The 22,805-nt window shown below is 31.6% G+C and overlaps 2 protein-coding genes across 5 annotated transcripts; one reads left to right on the forward strand and one right to left on the reverse strand.

Annotated features, from left to right (window-relative positions):
* Positions 1-9,130: 9,130 nt before the first annotated feature.
* Positions 9,131-15,110, reverse strand: LOC111289664 (Leucine-rich repeat (LRR) family protein). The gene is made up of 10 exons (XM_022880907.2): positions 14,785-15,110; positions 14,072-14,141; positions 13,828-13,874; positions 13,281-13,389; positions 13,045-13,130; positions 12,657-12,747; positions 11,430-11,515; positions 10,347-10,433; positions 10,102-10,234; positions 9,131-9,438 (listed from the first exon to the last, which is right to left on the reverse strand). Exons 1-9 carry the CDS (start codon positions 14,881-14,883, stop codon positions 10,124-10,126), a joined length of 786 nt encoding a protein of 261 aa, XP_022736642.1. The 5' UTR covers positions 14,884-15,110; the 3' UTR covers positions 9,131-9,438; positions 10,102-10,123.
* A 681-nt stretch (positions 15,111-15,791) lies between these two features.
* On the forward strand, positions 15,792-22,057 carry ESP3 (RNA helicase family protein). Of its 4 annotated transcripts, none has more exons than XM_022883299.2 (10): positions 15,792-15,865; positions 15,982-16,230; positions 16,335-16,465; positions 16,601-19,069; positions 19,404-19,466; positions 19,756-19,879; positions 19,968-20,068; positions 20,549-20,611; positions 20,710-20,782; positions 21,674-22,057. In XM_022883299.2, the coding sequence occupies exons 2-10, from the start codon at positions 16,107-16,109 to the stop codon at positions 21,742-21,744; spliced, it is 3,219 nt and encodes a 1,072-aa protein (XP_022739034.1). In that variant the 5' UTR covers positions 15,792-15,865; positions 15,982-16,106; the 3' UTR covers positions 21,745-22,057. The 4 variants fall into 4 exon arrangements, with proteins under 4 accessions (XP_022739034.1, XP_089624545.1, XP_089624546.1 ...); XM_089768419.1 differs by having other exon boundaries at positions 16,012-16,230; XM_089768420.1 differs by having other exon boundaries at positions 16,016-16,230.
* Positions 22,058-22,805: the final 748 nt, after the last annotated feature.

Here is a 22,805-nt window from a genome sequence, read left to right on the forward strand (position 1 = left end):
TTTGGAAGTATTTCTTTGACTCTTTCACCATTTAATCCTTTGGTAACACACTTCTTCAAGCCACTGAAGGAATACCTGCTTCACAGGCCACTTGTACTAATTATAAATTGCTTATGGAGGTCAACTTGATTAAATACCACTACTATATAATTGTGAAGTATATTGCAGGTAAAACGAACTTGAGGTGATACAGTTCGTGACGTAAATTATGATAAATAAGATCAAGTATGATTAGTTTCAGTAATAGAAAAAACTTTTTTTATTGTTTGGGTTGGGAGACCATAAGAAAATAATTTTTCATGAATTTATTAGATTATACACAAATAAGTATGCTTAAATCAATCCGAAAAAGAAATATATTTTTAACAAAACCAAAAAAACTCTTGTTGCTTAACAAAAAATTTACCAAAAACAAGATGATTTAAGCATTATTAACTTATTGAAACTGGCATAAGCAAAAAATAAATTACTTCTATTAACAAATTTGCACAAGTTGGGGATTCCCTAGCTAGTTATGTGAAACTCAATTGGTTACTGACATATTTTATTTAGTTCCTTTCTTATCTTTGGGATTGCTAATCCAATGAAACAGTACCCTACACTACACGTTAATTAATTATACAAAGCTATCTGTGATTTCTGAGAGGTGTTCGCATTTTTATAAACCAAAGGGGTTTGGATGTTTGCTCATGTTCACTATTACATTGTCAGGAATTGTCCAGCAAGACCAAACTGTGAGTGATGATCGATGCCGGCCTTTATTCATGATCATCAAATTAGCCGGCTTTTCTTTGCACTAACCGCAACGTGAATGTCTTATTGTAGCAGCTGATAATCGCATCTTACTCGCCATAAATCCCTTCTTTTGTGCCCTCTTTGCCGGCAGTTTAGTACAATGTTTAGCTGTAACTTGTCAGAAAATTTTTTTTTCTTCTTTGTTGCTTGTGTACTGATAGGTGAGCACTTGTCAAATACAAAGTGATTAGGGCAAAAAAATGGAATATTATTATTTGCCTTTTGGCACAACATATAAATAGAGTTTTCTAATTAAAGATCATGTGCTTCCACATTATGAATGCCTATGCTGTCCCATGAGTAGTCATGAACAATAATGTTTGAGCCAATTATTTTGACTGCTTCAGAAAATAATATACTATCTTTTAGAATGCTTGGTTAAAATACAATATATTGATGTAATTTTTGGTTTGATAATTAAAAAATTTGTTAGAAGTTGAATCGGAGAGCATGTCAGATTTATTAAGAAAAAAAATGTCAAGGTACATCTGAGGTAATATTTTGCAGTGCCCATAGTTGGGTGTATAAGGAGGGAAGCAAGGAAGAGAAGCAGGTTGCGAGAAGGAAATAAAGAGGTAAAATAAAAAATATTATATGTTTAATTTAATTACTATTTTTATATCTCATGAATGATAACATGATTAATTTAATATACGATTGTAAATTTTGAAGCCATATAAAGCAGCCAAATAACACAAACTGCGCCCTATAGAAATTGATTTAGGATGATGCTACAGTGAATTTACTGATTGAACTGTTGGTTTGCTTCCAAAATTTAAAGTGAAAATGTGTATTTATATTTAGGGGTGAGAAAAAAATCAAAAAATTTGAAAATCAATTCGAAATTGTAATATTCGGTTTGGTTTGGATTGATTTTTTTTTTATTTGGATAAAGTTTGGATATTAAATATATATATTAAATTTAAATCAGGTTTTAGATCGAGTGTTTAAAAATTGAAAAAAATCGAACCAAACTAAATTATATGTTGTTCTTAGTTTTTATATATATTTTAAATTTTTATAAAATAAAAAAATTAATTTTTATCAAAATTTACCTAAATATATTAAAATTTTATATTAAAATAATATATAAAAAATTAAAAATTAAAAATCAATAAATCAAACTAAACCGGTAAAATTCGGTTCGATTTGAATTCGGATTGAATTTTAAATTTTCATAATGTTATGTAATATTTTAAAAAATAAAATTAAATTTGATCCGAATCAAATCGTTATCACCCCTATTTATGTTGCTGATTACCCAGGCATCTGTTCAATAAAACATAAAGAAATTAGTTTTGTTTTCTTGAATTTGAGCTTATTTTCTTATTTTGAAATCAAATTTTCTGGCCTAATTTGATGTACTATATGCATGAGAAAAATAATCTACTATAATGTAGAAGAAGCTTCAAAGTGATTAATCACAGAAATGTGTAGTGGATGTTTGGCATATGCTGCTAAATTGGCTGGTGGCTACTGCTTGCAGAAACTTCACTTGAGAGTAAAGAGTAGTGTTGGCCTGCTATAGCTTGGCCCCTCAAAAGTGATATGCTCAAATTGACAAGTAGACAACTTCCAAGGAAAGATTTGCCACTCATTGTCTTCATTCTGCCCTGCCCTATATATATCATACTAAGATTAGTAGCGAATTCAATAGATATATATATATATATATTTGTTGAAAACATTTACTTATAATATATATAAAAAATTATCGACGAATTTATTAATTTTATAAATGAAAATGATATTTAGGGAAATTTTTAGAAGTATCCAGAATAAATTTTTTTATTTTTTTTATTTTTCAGATGTTTAGAATGTCCGTGGACATCCTTCTTATATACGTGGATCCGTCTGTGCCTAAGATAAGATGCCGTACTTTGGCTTTATGCTTGATGAAGCTCTTCACCTTGTTTCAGACCATGCATGAGTCATATGACATAATCTGTCCCGGAACCAACATTGGTGGGACATTGACTCTGAGCTGAGCCCACTATCCCTATCCCTCTCCTGCTACTGCTATCACCCCAAAATTCCAAACCACCCACCTACAACCTTTTCCTTTTTTTTCATTTTTTCTTTCTCCTCTTCATTCCTTCCTTTGTCACCACCCAAGAATTTCTTATATCCATTCCATTCACATTACCTTTATATGAAGATGCTGTTACTTTTAAGAAACCAATTAAATAAATCATCTGTTAACAACCAGATTGAATCATTAAGAGCCCTATATGTTGAAAGAATTATTTGTGTATGTATGTATGTATAATCCTCTTCAATCCATTTTTGCCAAGCATCAGCCTTGGAAGCAGGAAGTGAAACTCTATATAAATTTACTAAAGGGATGTGCAAATCCAAACAAATAGCTACCCATGTTAGATCATATGGAATTTGTATATTGCCATTTTTGCATTAAATAATTTCTACAGCCTCAACGTAAATTGTATTTATATAGAGAAGAGAGAGATCAGTCAACAATGTAAATTAATGTTCTAAACAATAAAATACTATTACATGCAAGTTGTTAGACATTATATTTATATTTTGAAGCCATGCTTTAATATATAAACAACTTTACGGAATAGCTAGCAAAGCAAAATCTAAAGTCGTTTAGCCATTTTCTGCACAAATGAATCCCTTAACTGTATTATTGAAGATCATATTCGGGAGTTTACGAGGATGATAGTGTATTTTTCAGCATGTATTGAGATGTTTTGGCAAAGTCACATCGTGAGATGAATGTGAATTATGAGATTTTTTTATATGTTCTGAGTTTTGTCGATGTATTTCTTTTTTTTTTTTGAGATTTTATAATATCTTATCTTTATTTATTTCCCTTTCATAACAAAAAAAAAATTAAATTAAGAGAAAAAAATAAAGTGAGGAAACGTTGGTTGAAGGATGCAAAAAGAAAAAAAGGTTGTGGCCATATAGGTTAATTCACAAGAAGAAGCATAACCTTGAGAGAATTAGTTTAGATGTCTTCAACTTTAGTACATAAGGTTTGAGTGACTTTGATTGGTCAGCTAAGGTTCAGCCGACACTCATCACTGACTATATATATATATATATATATGTATTATTAATATAAAGCTTTAAAATTATGATTAGAAATTAAGTTGCATGTATTATAAGCATATCAAGCTTTAATCAAATCATAGGTGCAAATCTTGCCGGTGGAGGCATTCTTTTACTCCAACCGCTTTAGTGACAAGTCAAATAAAGAATATATATATTGAAAAACAAATAATAATTTGGGAAAAAGTGTAAAAGGGAATTTGTTGTGGAAAGGTGTTGAGAATCTTCTCCTTGGGCCTATTTTCACTTTGTAAAACTTTTCTCTCTGTTAATACTACTTAATAAATATCTAAATTGAAAATTAATGTATTAGTTGTTATGTGAAATTTTGAAATCAAATTTTACTAATTTATCATACATTATAGTTTCATCATAAATCCGTCACTAAATTTATCGCAACATATTAAAACCATTTATTCATAATTTTTATCATAAAATCTGTTGATAATTCATCATTATTGAGCAAAATAAATGATAAAAAATTGTGATGTATATTCTTTTTGTTACATTTGCAACTAGTTTGGATGATGAGAGTTTTTTTAATCCACGAAATTTTACGAATCTTGAACTACAAAATGAAAAGTAATTTTATATATATATATATTGTATCTTTCATTTTAAAGATTCAAATATAAAATATATCGTGTATATACATATAGATACGTAAATATGAATGAGATATTTATGTATATATATATTATTGTCTTTTATGTGTGACCTAATTAATAATAAAGGTGCATGTGTGGCTTGAATACGAGTCATAATGCTGCATCTGTTAGTGAGGAAGGCGGGCTAGCTCTCACCAGCAATTCTTAGGACATACTCAAGAGAGCCAATGAATTTCTCATTTAATTGATAAGTAAAATTTAGAAGCTTTAAAAGAAAGAATTAAATATTATGTAGGACCACACCACACCTGGCTAGGTATTTTGGACTTTGGAGTAAGCACCCACACTAGCATTATCACTTCCAATTTAATTTAATTCTTATTTTGTTACTATTTAATTTTAATAATTACTATTATATTATCATATTTTTAATATCTCAATTTGAGAATAATAAAAATAATTGTAAATATTAAAATTTAAAATTTAAAATTATTAAAAATCAACTAACTTAAAATTCGATATCCAATCCATTATGATTTATAACCAAACAAAGAAGTCATTTTGCTTAGTTGCATATTCTTCTTATCCAATGCCATGTGGATGTTGTAATCAAAGATTCGTTCATAATTAATAGCTAGTTCCGTAATATTCCCCTTAATTTATTATTTATTTATTATTAACGGGGGACAAACAAGACAATTCTGCTAAAACCATAGAAATTATTGAACTTCAATTATAATTAAATTCTCTTTGGATTAATTTCAAGAAAATTATCATGTTAGTGAAAAGTCTTAGGCTCCTACAAACAAGTTACTTACCTAATCAACAGTCAGCATTTTACTCTATTTATATACCACACAAGCATGTGATGTGATCAATTGATAAAACTCACTTTTAGATATTTTGGTGATAAGGAATAATAATAATAATAATAATAATAATTAAGACAATAGATTGGAATGTCTAATTTTTATATAAATTAATAAAAAATCCAAAATTTTAATATATATGAGATAATATTACATCAACAATATCGATCAATATTGTTGGATGATCCTTAAATTATATCTTATAATTAGATAAAGTAGCATTTAGTTTGTGATAATATAATTTGTCGATATTAATACTAACAATATGATATGTTAATAAAATATTAAAATTTTAATTTCAACGATCAAAATTTATTTTTTATCAACTTCAAATATTAAAAAATACCAATTATTAATTTTCTAAAAATAAAAAACATTGCTAAGGAAAAGATTTATCATCTGCCTTAGAATTCATGATTACCCAGAGAAAAGAGTAGCATTGGTCACATTCCACCACCATTTTAGACTTGGAGGAAAAAGAAAAATGGAAGTTAGTGTAGTTGATGATGATTCTTGTTTACCTTTCTAACCACTATTAATTCTAATCAAAATTGCCAATTATTTTCCAAAACCCTGTAACTAAATTGCATCAAATTTCTGCCGCCAGACGCGGTGTAATTATACTTTAGTTTTGATCAGCAGGAAAATTTCTCACATAATCATACGCCACCTAGAATTTCATCTTGTCAGTTCAAGGTCCAAGGAATTGAAATTTTGAATTAAAAAAAAAAATCAACTATAGTAAGATCTAATAATTTTAAACTCAATATAATAATACGATATAAAATTAATATAAAAAAAATATAAAAGTGATATAATTTAAAAGTTTATCAAAAAATTATATATAAATATATTTCACGTTTGATGTGTCAAATATAAATTTGATATGATAATTTTTATATTTTATATATGTTAAATACGAAACAAACATAATACATATACACATATTATCATATTTAATTTTAACGAGTTAGGTGAACGATACATTAGATAATCATTACTAGATAATAATTTCAGTGAATCTAACTCTGAGTTTATGGGTGATTTGCAAAGATATGATGACTAGTAATTATACGAAAATGTTGGCATATTGAAAGCTGGTCTCCTTCAGAATATTTCTTGCAAAATAAGATCCTAGCTAGATTAGTTTACACACCTTTAGGGCGACTAAAGTTAGGAAAGGTCAAGCAAGTCTAATCCATAGCTGACATTGAAAGGAAACTAAGAAACCCACATTGAAAAGAAAGTTGGGTTGGAAGGTTTGGAATAGGAACCTTAAAAGGTTTTTCATACCTATGATCAATTGCATCATCATATCAACTATTATGATTATTGATTAACAAAAGGTTTCCCTCAATTAATCATGTTAATCAAGGTTAACAAAAGTTTTACGCTAATTCATGTTACTCACAAAGGTTAGTTCAAAAGGCATTTGTGTCGAATTTTGATATGAGAATAATTTTGAAAAGAAAAAAAAGCGGTTAGAAGTAAAGATAAAAAATATTTTTTGTATTTGTATTTCGATGTACAAGTTAAAAATCAATAAAAAAAATCAGAAGAAAAAAAAATAAAGAATTGAAAATAAAATGAATTAGAATGATAATAACTGAGTATTTATATTTATAGATAGAAAGTGGGAGACTCTTGATGATAAAAATGATATGGCCAAATTGATGTGGTATTAAACATGTAAAGTTGGTTCGACATATCAAATTAATCCAAATATCCAAAATATTATTAATTGACATAATCTAATAAAAAAAATCAAAATGCTTTTTGGACTACTAAATGCTCTTAACAAAAGGATCATAAGGAGAAAAAAAAAAGAATTGAAAATAAAATGAATTAGAATGATAATAACTGAGTATTCATATTTATAGATAGAAGGTAAAAAACTCTTGAGGATAAAAATGATATGGCCAAATTGATGTGATATTAAACATGTCAATTTGGTTCGACATGTCATGTTAATCCAAATATCCAAAATGTCATTAATTGACATCATCTAATAAAAAAAAAGATCAAAATGCTTTTTGGATTACTAAATGCTCTTAACAAAAGGCATTAATTAGATTTTGTGAAATTCATTTCATAATATATCAGTTAAGAGAATACATTTTTAAAATTATTAAAAAAATTTAGATTCAAATAAAATTTAAGATATCCTAACCTTATCATATAAAAAAAATCATGTAATCAAGGTTAATCAAGCTTTTTCAAAGTTTTGAATTCACTCAATCTCTGATCGGATTAGTGCAACTTAAATATCCTCTTTAGAAAAGGAAATGAAAGGTTTAAAGGAAATGAAAGGGAAAAGTTGACAGATTCTTCACACAAAAATGAAAGTAGTGATTTGCATTTAATTACGAGCTGTGCCATCAAGTATTTGGTAATAGTACAAGGACAACTGCTATTATGATTGAGACTCCTTATCAAGGGGGCGATACCATGTTATTGTTGCTATAAATTCGATTAAAACAAGACTTATGGCTTTTTTTAATCACGGCTAAATACTAGGATAGAACAGGTCAGGTTATTTATATTAGAATCAATTTAAATAAGTGATGAGATTAATTTTGATTATATTAAAATTAACAGTCATAATAAGATTAATTATTATAATAATAAAATTAATAATTAAATTGTATATTTAGATATAAATGGAATATAACGGTGAAATTGAGTATAAAATCAACTATTCAGACAATTGATTGTCATAATTAAAAGTATCTATTGTTTTAATTTTACACTAAACAATTAATTACTCTCCAAATTTTAATTGGAGAGACAGTATAGTTGGGAGCCTCCAATTGCAATGAGATGCTACTAAAATGCATTCCACAGAACGTGACAGAAAGCAAATGAGGTTTAGCGAGTCATAATGATCTTTATATAAAGATAAAAGAGTAACTTAATTTCGTATTATGCTTAAAATTATCAAGTAAAGTTGAGGGTGCTGTAATATTTTATGTCAACTTGTCAAAGAATTTGTTGTTTTATTATAGTTTTAATGACGAAAGCCTCTCTATATCTATCAGTAAGCATGAGAAGTAGTAATTAGATTTGAACGAGGTCCTTGACTTCAAATGAAAATAGAAAAAGGGTAAATCATTGGAATTTTTTAAAGAATATATTCCAATCAGATATACTGTTTCTGCAGATTAGAATGGTGTAGCTCCACTTCAGTGGAGTTTTATCCTTTTGACTGCCTAAAGCTTTGTTTCTTGACCATTATTTTTCGAGATATTGCTGTGCAACGTCACTCCAGCAGCATCTCAAAGTTGCAGACAGGAATATCATTAACAGCCAAATGAAGTGACAGAAAGACATGGCAATGTTCTTCACCTCAGCGAATGAGATACATTGTTTTGTCTATATTTCAACATTACAAGTTGGGACGAACATAGATTTTGGAATGCTAAAAGGTGAGTTAACAGAAAGGAACAATTTACAGGCCGATGGATACTGTCTATGTGACACCACTCCCCCAGTACATATGCACAGAAAGTTCATCGATTGTAAAATGCCAGATCCTTGTAGCCACTATATTTACATTAAAAAATAAGCTCATTTTAAAACAAGACAATTCATGTATTCATTTAATTTATTTACTGTTAAATATATGTTAAATACAAAAATTATTTTATCATAAATTCATAATTATGTCAAACACAACAAACGTGGATGAGAAGTCAATTTTATTTTTTTTCTCACCCATATCCAAAAAACCTCATGATCGTAAAAGGCAAGGATGCTGGGTTAAATTCGGACAATGAAACATGTTAGCAAGTTGTAATTCACTAGGTAAATATTTGATGGGAATAAATCGTCCTTTAACAAGAGTGGCAAGCAGTAGTTTCATATACAAGTATGCAAATTACAGGCATATAAAACTATAAAACGGCTGCTATTATTTACAAACAAATCCAACTGAATTATGTAAGTATATATTTAATTTGTCTTGTTAAATAAGACTAAAAGTAAATACTAACATGATCTGTCCCAAACTGACACCCAAGCTGTTTGAATCTAATGCAGTCAAGATAAAACACCCATTCTTGGTTTCAACTGATCAACCCTTCTCTGTTCTGTTCAGAAGAAATAATGGTTTGAATTAAATAATCTATCAAACTTATAATTAGACAAGAAACGAAATTTGTAATACAACTTAATCAGATATACATCTGCATGATGTCCGGCCAACAGTGCGGACCTGGTCCTGCATGTATCCCTTTACAGACTATCGATTTGCATCAGCACAAGAATTTTCTAAATCCAATCACTAGATATCTGAATTATGTGTATAAACAGCAAAAGCTGATTTTATATTTATGTTTTTCTGTTTAATGTAATACATCCTCTAGTCTTAAATTTCAAAAGCTCTAAAAGTAGCAAATGTAGCTAAATTAATTGATACAACATTGAGACCTAAAAAGCTTTTTTTGTACTGACATAAAATCCTGCAAGTTGTTTTATCCAATAACTATAGTTTCTATCTAATAATAGCATACTAGCAAGAAATGTTGACTAGGTAATTTAGAAAACCTCTAACTTAAAAATTAAAGAAATGGAGAGCATCACATCGAATACCATCAATAACGTTAACAGCATGTGTTTCAGTGCAGAATAAACAAATTAGTCTAGTTTTGACTTCTGAAATATATTTGCCCATATATGCACAATGACCTTAATAGATGTTTCAAAAGTTGAGTAGGGCACTATCAAAAGTCTGCTGTAAGACTGAATCTTACCAGAACTGTGAATGCAACAGAGTTATAGATCAACACCCTCATCAAGGCCTTTAGAACCGATCATCACATTAGAGTCAATTTGCTTGTCAAACTTCTTCTTCCTCCTTGCTTCAAATTCTTGGAACCCATCCATCTATATATATATATATATATATAATATTTTAGTTAATTAAAGCATATGAAGCTTTAGTGCTTTTTCTGGAAAACTTGAACCACATCTGGCAGTGAATCATGGAGATACTTACTTGCTGAAACTGATCCATTGAAATAGGATTGTCATGTAGTGAGATATTCTGGAGAGCTTTGCAGTCTTTCAATATATTAGGAGGTATCTGTCAACCAAGAGTTATCAGAGTATAACAGAAACAAAATACAAAACATTGCCCTCAACAAGTGTTTATTGAACAAAAATCATAGAAAGCTATGACTTTTTTGTTTTTTTGGTACAATTATTTGGGGGAAAGTATCCACCCTCTATGTTAATAAGGTAAGTCCACTTAAATTTTTTAGAGTGATTGCTGCTTCTACTTTGCTCATAATTGATTGCAAAGACTATAGTTGCCCACATGGTACACAAACAGCCATGTCATTGCATGAACCTCCATGTTCACATAGAATCGCACAAACAGCAGCAGAAAGTTGCACTATCCTTTCTACATCATAAATCATGCCGACTGGCATGCTTTGAAATACTGGGATACTAATAAATAAGATCTTCTTTCAGACCGTAAAATGGATAAGTTTGAGGAACAAGAAATAAGAGCCAGTTGTAAAAGCTCTCCAATGTTAAAGAAATGCATATAAGCAACACTGCAATTACAGTGATCAGCAAATTTGCAGTTGAAACTTTGGGAATCTTGTTTATAGGTATCTTGCGTCAATGTCACATTAAAGAGCTTCAGATGGTACAACAAACATTTAATTCTCTTCCATAGAAATTCAAGGTTAGTTCGATTATATTGTGATTGGTAAGTTGTGATAAACATTAGACCTACCTAACCAGCTCAAATCTTTGTATTCAGCCATATTTATACATTTCATCAATTAATTCCAATTGTTGATCATATAGAAGTGTTCATACAAAACAACCATAAGGGCTCTACCAAAATCTGAAGGCTTTCTATGAAAGCTTCCCAATCTAGAAGAAACTATAATAGGAAATATTGACATGTTTCTAGAAAAACATCAGAGGAATCAGAATTTCTAATAGAAACAAGCATACAGGTTGCTGATCCTTGTTTAACCAGCACAACTTATACAAAGGACAATAAAAAATCTACCAGTGTCATCATGCAGCACGAAGAAGTTAGAAAATGATGGACATCTACCTGGCTGACTTTGTTATTGTTTAAGCAAAGTGACTTTAGGTGAACAAGATTGCAAACAGATGCAGGAAGTTCTTCGATAAGATTATCTGCCAAGTTACACAAAATCATGAAGCTGTGAGTTGTAGAAATAGGATTAAAATACATGAAACTGTAGTGCCACAACTACTGTAGTCACTAATCATAAATCTATGTGCAACACAGAGTGCAGACTGGGCAAAGAACCAAGGGCGAATCTAGCAGGGCTGGCAAGGGTTGGCCCCCCCTAAGTTTTTTGACATCCTTAGAACACATTGCATTTTCATTTGAAAATAAGGTAAAATTATGGTGAGGCCCCTCCAAAGTTTTTTCATGTGACCCTCTCTTTATAAAATTTGTACTTTGACATGATAAACTTGTCAACACTTTTTTTTAGCCCTCATTCATTATCAATTAATTCTTTCTATGTTCCTTTTCATTCAATCAAATAGATACATTGATATTAATTATTGTATTAATCATTTTCATTCCATGCTCATAATGGAAAAACATTTAAAGAAAGTTAAATCACTTTAAACCACTACAATATCTGATACATATTGTGCATTTAACTCTTCCTACTTTTTCTAAAGGTATGTATCTTCTTCTTTTTTTATGAAATAATCCTATCCTTATTTTAGTTATTTTAGTTAAACTGGATTTTTTTTTACATTGAGACTTTAACGCAAATTGTCCAAATGGCATTTAACATCAGAACTAACAGATGAATTAACGGAAGGACCAATTCATTATGACTTTGAAAATATAAGTACCAACGAGTTACACATTGATTGGGGACCAAAATGATGTGACCCAAAGTTTAGGGACTGTGGGTGTAATTTACCCCTAAAGTTTTCATTTTGTGACAGTTTCTCGGAGATATCCTAATGCTGTTGCTAATAGCTCTTGCTAATAACAAAGATTAGGTACAAATAATTTACTTTATAAAGGCAAAGAAGAAAACATAGCACACAACAAGGGCAGAGAATAACTAGCATAAAATCTTACATTAAATTCATAAAACCAAATCAAAATTATAACAAGTTTTAAGATTTATGTTACTTTCATAAAGTGGTTTACAGAATCTCACTCAGTCAATAGACAACCCAAAGATAACATTTCTAAAAATTATTTAAGTTATTCTTTTAAAAAGAAACAAGCAGTTTTATAGTAGAAAAGTGAGAAATAGTAAATATGCATACATAAACATACCATTCGCTTGAAGTTCTTCCAAAGAAAAGCAGCTCCCAATTGATTCAGGAAGATACTTTAACTTATTATTAGACACATTAAGCAGAGACAACTGCATTACCAAACAACATAAATTAGATCCAGGAACTATCTGAAACATTCTTAAGCATATCATGTCCCCACTCTTGTATTGTAGATTCAATCAGTGCTTTAAAGAATGTCTGATCCCTTTTAGTATTCTTTCTTCATTAACATTATCATTACTCACAAAATCAAAATAAGATCAAGTTGGCTGATCTCGAGATTATTACTTGTGCTTAAACCACGCAAATATGCAAATATTTGTAAAACCAAGGAATAAAATGAACAGAACCACAAGGTTCATTGTTCACCAAGTAGAGTCACTTACATTGCGCAAGCTGCCAATAGTCTCAGGCAAGGAAGTTAACATATTTCCAGCGATCGATAACTTCTCAAGTCTCACCAGCTGGCCCACTGGGCAGAAGAAATGCAGTTAGAAGCTTGTGAGACAGTACACTTACCCCGTGAAGTTTGCAGATTTTGCCATGAAGCAAATCTGCAAACAATGGAGGCAAAGAAATGTATAATATTAGATTTTCTTACTTATTTAGAAAAGGATATTACATTCATCAGGCAAAGAAGTAATCTGGTTCCCATCAAGTATCATAACTTTCAGAGACTGAAGCTTCCCCAGATTAATTGGTAGTCGCTCAATAAGATTAGTAGGTAAGATCTGGAAGGGAAAAAAAAAGAAAAAGCTACTTTAAAAGGTAGCTAAGTTTTCAGTATCCTGATTTTAGGGAAAGAACTGAAATCTCTTCATCCACTACAATAAGCCAATATGCTAACAAGGACATGCAGATACTCATGTTAGACAAAATATATTCCAATAAGAATGCATTTTCTGAAGATAACAGTGCACTCTAATGCCCTAAAAGATAATGAACACACAAACAATAAGCAAAATATAAAAGTGACATTAAAAAGTATGAAGAAAGCTCTACTTCACTTTGTTTCCTTCTTTTTTCCTTTAATTACTAAAATTGAACAGATACATAGAACAAAGGGTCCACCAACAAACCTAAAAATCAAACATAACAACAGCATAATTCGACATTTATGTGTCAAAAGAAGCTATACATATTGTAGACAACATTTGCAGGATTCTTACCAGACGCTGCATGTTAACTAACTTGCTGATCTCCATAGGAATTTCAACTGCAAGGAACGAGAAAGTTGACTAAGAACAGTACCTAAGAAAATCAAGGCTCCAAAGAGCCAGGTTAAGAGATTTAAAAGAAATGATATTTGTTCTTCCTTTCTAAGGATGGCGTATTAGACTGACTTTGGCACAATCTACCATGAAAAGAAGCCTCTTTTGCCTGATGTGTTTCACAAGTAGGAAAAGGCCATACCTAATTTATTGTGCGTTAAATCAAGAGTTCGCACAGATTTATCCAGATCAAGAACTTCATCAGGAAATGTCTGTTCAAGTCAAAGCACACATCAGAAGCATACACACAAGGAACAAATGCAAGAATCCCCATTGGAAGTCATTTGAACTACCATGTTTCTCAACCAATAAGGCATAAAATTTGCAATAACAAATTAACATGAACCTGATCTATATTAATTGTAATTGATACCCACACAAAGGCCTACAGTTTAGATTAAGGCTCTCTTTGATTGCCGCTTTGGCTACTTACTTTCAGAAAGGTGCTATAAAGCAAAAAAGAACTGCTAAAAAGAAAAACATAGCTGATTAAAAATAACCAAATAACAAAAAATATAATACCCGTTTTAACCTGATTGTTATATATAAAATTCAAAATCATGTATCATTTTCCAACATGAGAATATCCTTGTACATATAAACAATAGACATTTATGCAGAACTAATATAAAGCTAAACAAACATAAGAAATTGCATTGAATTGGAACAGAATTGGCCTATCATCAGCAACTTAAGGACTCTTAAAAATTATAAAACAACATTAAACCAAAGAAATTAAGCAAGATCCAGAAACGATCATCATTTAAAATGTCTATATACTTCATCAAGTACTCAAAACATATATATAAAAGACAAAAAAATTATGAAAACCCGAGATAGACATAAGGGGCTTGCCTTCAATTTGGCGTCACGTAAAGCAACAATGCCAGTTGATCGCCATCGAGCAATCCTGTTAGCTTTGGAATCAGCGCTTTTACTTGGACAACATCCCATCTTTCTCTCTTTCTAAATTTTTCTTAGAAAAAAAAAAGAAGGAGATTTAAGAGATGGGTCAGGAGCAGATGGGTCAACAAGGTCGCAAGTTTGGTTAAGTCTTCATATGGGGTTTTGGTTTTGCAGAACGAAAACCGCGTTGGTTTGGTTAAGTTTTGCGTGGGATTTTTGGCGTCAGTCGTTTTTTTTTTTTTTTCTGATTTGGTCGTTTTGATACTAATTTGGTTGTCTTGTTCCGTTTTCTCCGCATATGTATCACTTCTATTCTTTTATTATATTATATATAAATTTATCATTTATAAATATAAATTTTACAAAATTTTGATAAATTGTACATAATTTTAATTTATAATTAAATGATTATATATTTATATTATAATAATTATAAGTGAAATATTTTTTTATCTCTAACATATATATTAATAATTTTAATATTTCATATTTTTAATATAAAATAAATACATAAATTATTAAATTTAATATTTGAATCATTTAATTTAAAAATTTAATCAAAATATATAACATATATTTAATATATTATTAATGAATACCTTCTCGTAAAAATATAAATCATTATAATTTATATATGATTTGTATAAATTCATCAATTATAATAAAATTTAAGGATTCGTAAATTTATATTACGTAAAATATTAAAATTTATATATTTATAATATATTTATACAAAAATTATAAATTATAATTTATATAAAAAAATAAGGTTTATATTTTATTTTATTAAAGTTAAATATGATAATATTAAAATTTTAAATTATTATATTAACTAAAAAAGGTCTCCAAGGGTTTTTTCTTTTTTTAAAAAAAAAGCCCACATGACTGAGTTAACAGAAGATTATGTTGTAAGTTTAACCTTTAAAAAATTAATTCAACGTCGTAAGGGTTTTCTTACCCTCTCTGTTTCTAATTCAAAGCTTTTCCTATTTGATCTTCGTCTGATTTCTGATTCCATCTTTTATCAAAGGTAATGCAACATTGGGGTTCAATTAGAATTTATATCCCTAAATTTCATTTCCTTCTTATGTGTATAAATCGCTTCGAATTTCAGTTGTTTTCTTGATTTTTCTTTTGAAATTTTAGGGTTTCATATAGCCTATTCTTTTCAAATAGCTAGGATTCGTAAAAAGCCATATTCAACTGATTCTGCTGGTGTTTGAAGATCGATCTACCTTTGTAGCCTGCTTGATTTTGCGAAGTATATACCCATGATACCCAGTTCGAAATTCGAAGGTGGGGTAGGTAACTCTTTGAAGACTTGGGTCTCTGATAGGTTAATGTCATTGCTGGGATACTCCCAGCCTACGCTTGTTGAGTATGCCATTGGACTAGGTTAGTCACTGTCACCTTCTCTTCTTATGTACATCTAGGCATCTACAATAGATGATAAATAGTCAAAATATGGTATTTTTACTAAATTATTGCTGTTGCTGCAGCTAAGCAAGCAGCATCACCTGCTGATGTACTAGGCAAGCTAGAGGAATATGGCTTGCCATCCACAAGTGATGTTCGTTCATTTGCTCAAGAAATCTTTGGTAGAGTTCCTCGTAAAGCATCCGGTGAAAATGTGAGTTAATGTTTTATATTCGACTTAAAAGTTTGGCAAGAATCATTTCTTTTCTTTCTTTTTTTTTTTTTTCCTTTGTGCAACTGTAATTTTCGATGTAATTCTTTTGTCTGCTGTTATTCTTCTTATCATCAGCTTTACCAGAAACAAGAAAGGGAAGCTGCTATGTTTGCTCGGAAGCAAAAGACTTATGCAATTTTAGATGCTGATGATGATGAAGATGATGCCAGTATCAGTTCCAGTGTTCATCACCAGTCTTCCAGTGAGCTTGCTCCTGCTTCTGAGACTGGAAAAGGAGATAAGCATAAGAAACGATTCAGAAAGAAGATTGAAAGTGAAGAAGATGAAGATGATGAGGAGATCAAACGAGTAGAAGAAGAGAGACGACTTAAAAGACGGACATTGCAAGATGAGGATGATGGTTCAGAGTCAGAGGAAGAAAGGTTGCGTGACCAAAGAGAGAAGGAGGATTTAGAGAGAAATATAAGAGAACGTGATGCTGCATCAACTAGGAAGTTAATGGAGCCAAAGCTTTCCCGAAAGGAGGAAGAGGAGGCCATACGAAGATCTAAAGCTTTGGAGCAAGATGACATTAATAGTTTAAGGAAAGTTTCAAGACAAGAGTACTTGAAAAAGAGGGAGCAAAAGAAGCTTGAGGAGCTCAGGGATGATATAGAAGATGAGCAATACCTTTTTGATGGTGTGAAGCTTACTGAAGCAGAATATCTTGAATTAAGGTACAAGAAGGAAATATATGAGCTTGTAAAGAAGCGGTCTGAGGAGGAAGATAATATTGGTGAGTACAAAATGCCAGAAGCTTATGATCAAGAGGGGGTTGTTGACCAGGAAAAGAGATTTGCTGTGGCTCTTCAGCGTTACAGAGACCCTACTGCTGGGGATAAAATGAATCCATTTGCAGAACAAGAGGCATGGGAAGAGCATCAAATTGGCAAGGCCACATTGAAATTTGGCTCAAAAAATAAAAAGCAAACGTTTGATGACTATCAATTTGTGTTTGAGGACCAGATTGAGTTTATTAAGGCATCAGTGATGGATGGTGACAAGTTTGATAACGAGTTATCAACTGATTCACCTGAGACATCCAAGGCAAAATCAGAATTGGAGAAACTACAGGAGGACAGAAAAATGTTACCAATTTATCCATATCGAGATGATCTACTTCAAGCTGTTGAAGATTATCAGGTTCTTGTTATTGTGGGAGAAACTGGTTCAGGAAAGACCACACAGATACCACAATATCTTCATGAAGCTGGCTACACAAAACGTGGCAAGGTGGGTTGTACACAGCCTCGACGAGTTGCTGCTATGAGTGTTGCTGCTCGAGTTTCTCAAGAAATGGGTGTCAAACTTGGGCATGAGGTCGGTTATTCTATTCGCTTTGAGGATTGCACTTCAGAAAAGACTGTATTGAAATATATGACAGATGGTATGCTGTTGCGAGAATTGCTTGGTGAACCTGATCTTGCAAGCTACAGTGTGATAATGGTGGATGAGGCTCATGAAAGAACTGTGTCAACTGATATTCTTTTCGGATTAGTGAAGGATATAGCACGGTTTAGAAAGGATATCAAATTACTTATTTCAAGTGCAACACTTGATGCGGAGAAGTTCAGTGATTTTTTTGATTCTGCTCCAATTTTCAAAATTCCAGGGAGACGTTATCCTGTTGAGATACACTACACAAAAGCACCAGAAGCTGATTACTTGGATGCTGCAATTGTTACTGTACTTCAAATCCATGTGTCACAGCCACCTGGAGATATTTTGGTTTTTCTCACTGGTCAAGAAGAAATTGAGACAGCAGAAGAAATTTTGAAGCATAGAGTAAGAGGTTTTGGGACAAAAATTGCAGAACTTATTATCTGTCCTATATATGCCAACCTTCCAACTGAGCTTCAAGCCAAAATATTTGAACCTACTCCTGAAGGTGCACGCAAGGTAGTCCTGGCAACAAATATTGCAGAAACATCATTAACAATTGATGGGATTAAGTATGTCATTGATCCCGGTTTTTGCAAGATGAAATCTTATAATCCAAGGACTGGGATGGAGTCTTTGCTGGTAAGTCCCATCTCTAAAGCTTCAGCAAATCAACGTGCTGGTCGGTCTGGGCGAACAGGTCCTGGAAAGTGTTTTCGCTTGTACACTGCCTACAATTATTATACAGAATTGGATGACAATACACCACCAGAGATACAACGGACCAACCTTGCCAGTGTTGTTCTTTCTTTGAAGAGTCTTGGAATTCATGATTTGTTAAATTTTGATTTTATGGATCCACCACCAGCTGAGGCTCTACTGAAAGCATTGGAACTTTTGTTTGCATTGAGTGCATTAAATAAACTTGGAGAGTTGACTAAAGTTGGTAGGCGAATGGCAGAGTTCCCTCTTGATCCTATGCTATCCAAAATGATAGTTGCTTCCGACAAGTACAAGTGTTCAGATGAGGTTATTTCCGTTGCTGCCATGCTTTCTGTGGGGAATTCAATCTTCTACCGTCCAAAGGACAAACAAGTTCATGCTGATAATGCAAGGATGAATTTTCATACTGGCAATGTGGGTGACCATATTGCTTTAATGAAGGTTGGTTATTTGAAGAATAAATATTTGTTTATAAGGATTGGCACTCCTTACTTACGTTCAAGCTCTTGCATTTTACTAACTTGATAAACATATGCTGGTCAATCCGGTTTTTCTGTCTCATTTAAAATGTTAAACTGAGCAGTTGTAATTTTTTATTAGGATTTGTAGTGTAAGTGTCCTTAAGATTGCACCTTTTAGATTGCCTGCTTTCCCCATTTCCTCTTTGTTTCTTACATCTGTCAATGCATTGGATTGTAGATTATTTTTTATTGTGTGGTTCAAGTCATTTTTGAAAAGAGGTTTGTTGATCCTTTTCATTGTTGTTATTTTCTAGGTTTACAACTCTTGGAGGGAAACAAATTACTCAACACAATGGTGTTATGAAAATTATATTCAGGTATAATGCTAATTACCTTGATTTTGTTATTGTGCGGACTATTGTCAATGCTTGTGCTTTTGATTGAACTGTGCTTAACTTTTTTTTTTTAAACTTTTAAGGCTTTTTTTCATTTACTGAGTTTTAAAATGAATATCTGACTTTATACTTGTATCTGTTTGTTCGCAACTTTTGCAAATGACATATACATATATGATATTTCGTGGCTTCCTGGTGTTCCTTTGTTTCCTATTTGTTGATAACTTATTATTTCTATTTCTTTTGTTATTTGTGATTTCAATTTTTTTAGGTCAGGAGCATGAAGCGTGCCAGAGACATTAGAGATCAATTAGAGGGTCTTCTGGAGAGAGTTGAAATTGAACTAACATCCAGTTCAAATGATTTAGAGGCTATAAAGAAGGCCATAACATCTGGTACGTTTCGCAAATATATATCGTTTGCAGTATCTTTGAAATGGAAGTGCTCCAGTTGTTGACTGTAAAGTTCAACATCTTCTTTCAGGATTTTTCCCTCATTCAGCAAGGTTGCAGAAAAATGGTTCTTACCGGACTGTGAAGCATCCACAGACCGTCTACATACATCCAAGCTCAGGGTTGGCACAAGTAAGCTGAAGTCCAATTAGTTATTTTTATGATTAAATTTAAAGGAATTAACTGCCAAATGTAGTGCGTGATTAACATAATTGCTTCTGCAAATGTTTTTAAATTTTTTATGATGACTAAAAAGTATGAGAATTGCCTTCTTATGCTGTTGCATAGAGTGAATATGGTAGTGGTTTATCATCCTGTCTGTCATTCTGATCTGAAGAAAAACTAAATTTAGCCACTAAAGTGGGTTTGTCCATTCTACCTTGATGCCATAATTTCATCTACGGTCAATTGACAAGTATCCAATTGCATAAGCCAATGTTCAGCTGCATACAATTGACATGTCTATTAAGGATGGTTGTGTGTGTTCTGCTTTTATTTTTCTTTCCTCTCCTTCTCTCTGGGTGTGGGTGGATCAAGTTTGGTGATGCCTCCAATATAAAACCAAGTCTTGTGATGTTCCACACTGTTTACAAAATTTTTTGCTGTCCTCAGGCGCTACCAAGATGGGTTGTATACCATGAATTGGTTCTTACCACCAAGGAATATATGAGACAGGTAAGCATCCTTCCTCTTGAAATATAAAAATAACTTATGCCAGGTCTTTGCTTAGATGTGTTGATGACCAATGCCAAAACCTGGGAGTTCAATTGCAGGTAACTGAACTGAAACCAGAATGGTTGGTGGAAATAGCCCCGCATTACTACCAGATGAAGGATGTTGAAGATGGTATGCTCTTTCTCAGTCCCCCTCAAAATCTTCAACCCTAGTTCCTCCGATTGCCTTCTCACCCTCCCTTCAATCTCTATTTCTCTCTTCCACACATACACACGGTTCTACCATTCTATGCATTCAAGTGCATTCTGATGTTTTGTTTCATCATGGTTAATGTTGTTGGGGACACTAATTGATTAGCACAACATTAATCTCTTAGATGCATATAAATTTCTTGTCAATTAAATATAATTAAATCTTTTATGTCAAAAAGAAATCTAATTAAATCTTTAGTAATAACTTGACTCCTCCCAGAGTTCACACTTGGGGTTCCTTAGGAGTCACTCCTAAGGTTGATTGCTTTACACAATCATAAGAGGAATAATGTTGGAAATTGTTACTATTGATAAGCTATATAAAATTAAAATAAGATAGTACTTATAAGCTAAATTCTTAATCCTAGTTTAAATACTAAATACCGAACATAACTCTAAAGCTTTATTACTTGGAAAATAAAGAAAACACTAGTTGATATAAAATAAAAGGAGCAACATAAAAGTAGTTTAATCCCTCAATTAGATTCTTTGGATTCTTTATCATCACCCTATTTCATTTTTACGAACCATCTGCTTGTTTTCCAGTAATATATTTCATTCCTTGAATAAAATTTGGAGATAGCATTGGTTGCTGTGCTTTACTCAGATTATAGTACTGATATATTTACTCTGCATTCACATATTGAGTGAAAATGACTTTTAAGGAATTGTGTAGCAGCCACTGGAAGTGGTGGATCTATGCTCGTTGTCACATGATAACCATCTGTATAGAATGCTTGATTTGTGGCATAAAGTGTTTGTATTTAGTGTTTAGAATGCATAAATAGGTGGGGCATTTTTCTCTATGCAGCTGGATCAAAGAAAATGCCAAAGGGACAGGGGCGTGCAGCAGAGCAACCATTGGCTTCTGCTATGTCTTGAGAGGGGCGTGATTGCTTTGGTCTGTTGGTAGAGTACTGGAGTCTTAGTTCTAGAGATCAGGATCAAATCCTGACAGTCTCAAATACCAAAAACAGAAAAGAACAAAAAAAGGAGAACAATTTGGTGTGCACAGCTTGTTTTGGGACACAAGTTCTTGAGGACAACTGTAAATACAATTTTGTAGGAATTAGCTCCATCAATTTATCATCATAGTTAAAACAAGCTAACATCTTATTGTAGATGATTCTGTTGTATGACGCGATTATGATAGTAAATTCCCAATTTGGGATAAAAGAGTCAATGTTATGTTTTCTTTGCTGGTTTTATTTTGTAAAAATTTCATGGGATATGGATTGCCAGATTGCCCTGTTTCATCAACCATGCTTTGTTCATCTTTGATTTCAACCTTTGCCTACTGTGATAATTGTGGTTGGGCTTTTGTCACTTTTGGGTGTGTGCTTTTGAATCCTATCTTCCTCGTTGTTGGTCTTCCTCAAAAGCCAGTATTCAGTGTAAGCTCGTAGATTTTTTTGGTCTTTCATGTTTAGCAGCGGCTACATCCTTTGTTTCTGGTCCAAATTTCTCTTGTTAGTGACACACTCAGCCAAGTCTGATGACCATTTGATTCAAACACAAGCAATATTTCTGTTACTATTGCTGTAGGTGGCCAACATTATTTAGCTCAAGTAATCAAGTTTCTTGGGCAAATAATCACAGATTGCAGATTCTTGCATTCACATGAAACAGCATGTCTTTTTTTTTTTTCCTTTTTTTTCTTTGACATGGCAAATAGAAAAGATTTTTAATCAAATATTAGATCTCTCCATTTATGTATTCATGTTATATCTGTTTTGAGTCAAATACGTGTAAAACATAAAATTTATTGTGTTACAATTTATATGAAACATAAAATAATTTTTTGGTTTTTTTTTTTCAAATTCATATAGGATTTTGGTTAATTGTAAGTCATTTTTTTTTGTTGTATTATTTTCGTATCGTATCATTATGTTAATGTCTAAAATTGTTAGATATATCAAATATCTGGAGTGTTAGGAATCATA

This window comes from Durio zibethinus, chromosome 11, assembly GCF_047325235.1.
Source record: "Durio zibethinus cultivar Kanyao isolate XHJ-2024 chromosome 11, ASM4732523v1, whole genome shotgun sequence".
Taxonomy (NCBI): Eukaryota; Viridiplantae; Streptophyta; class Magnoliopsida; order Malvales; family Malvaceae; genus Durio; species Durio zibethinus.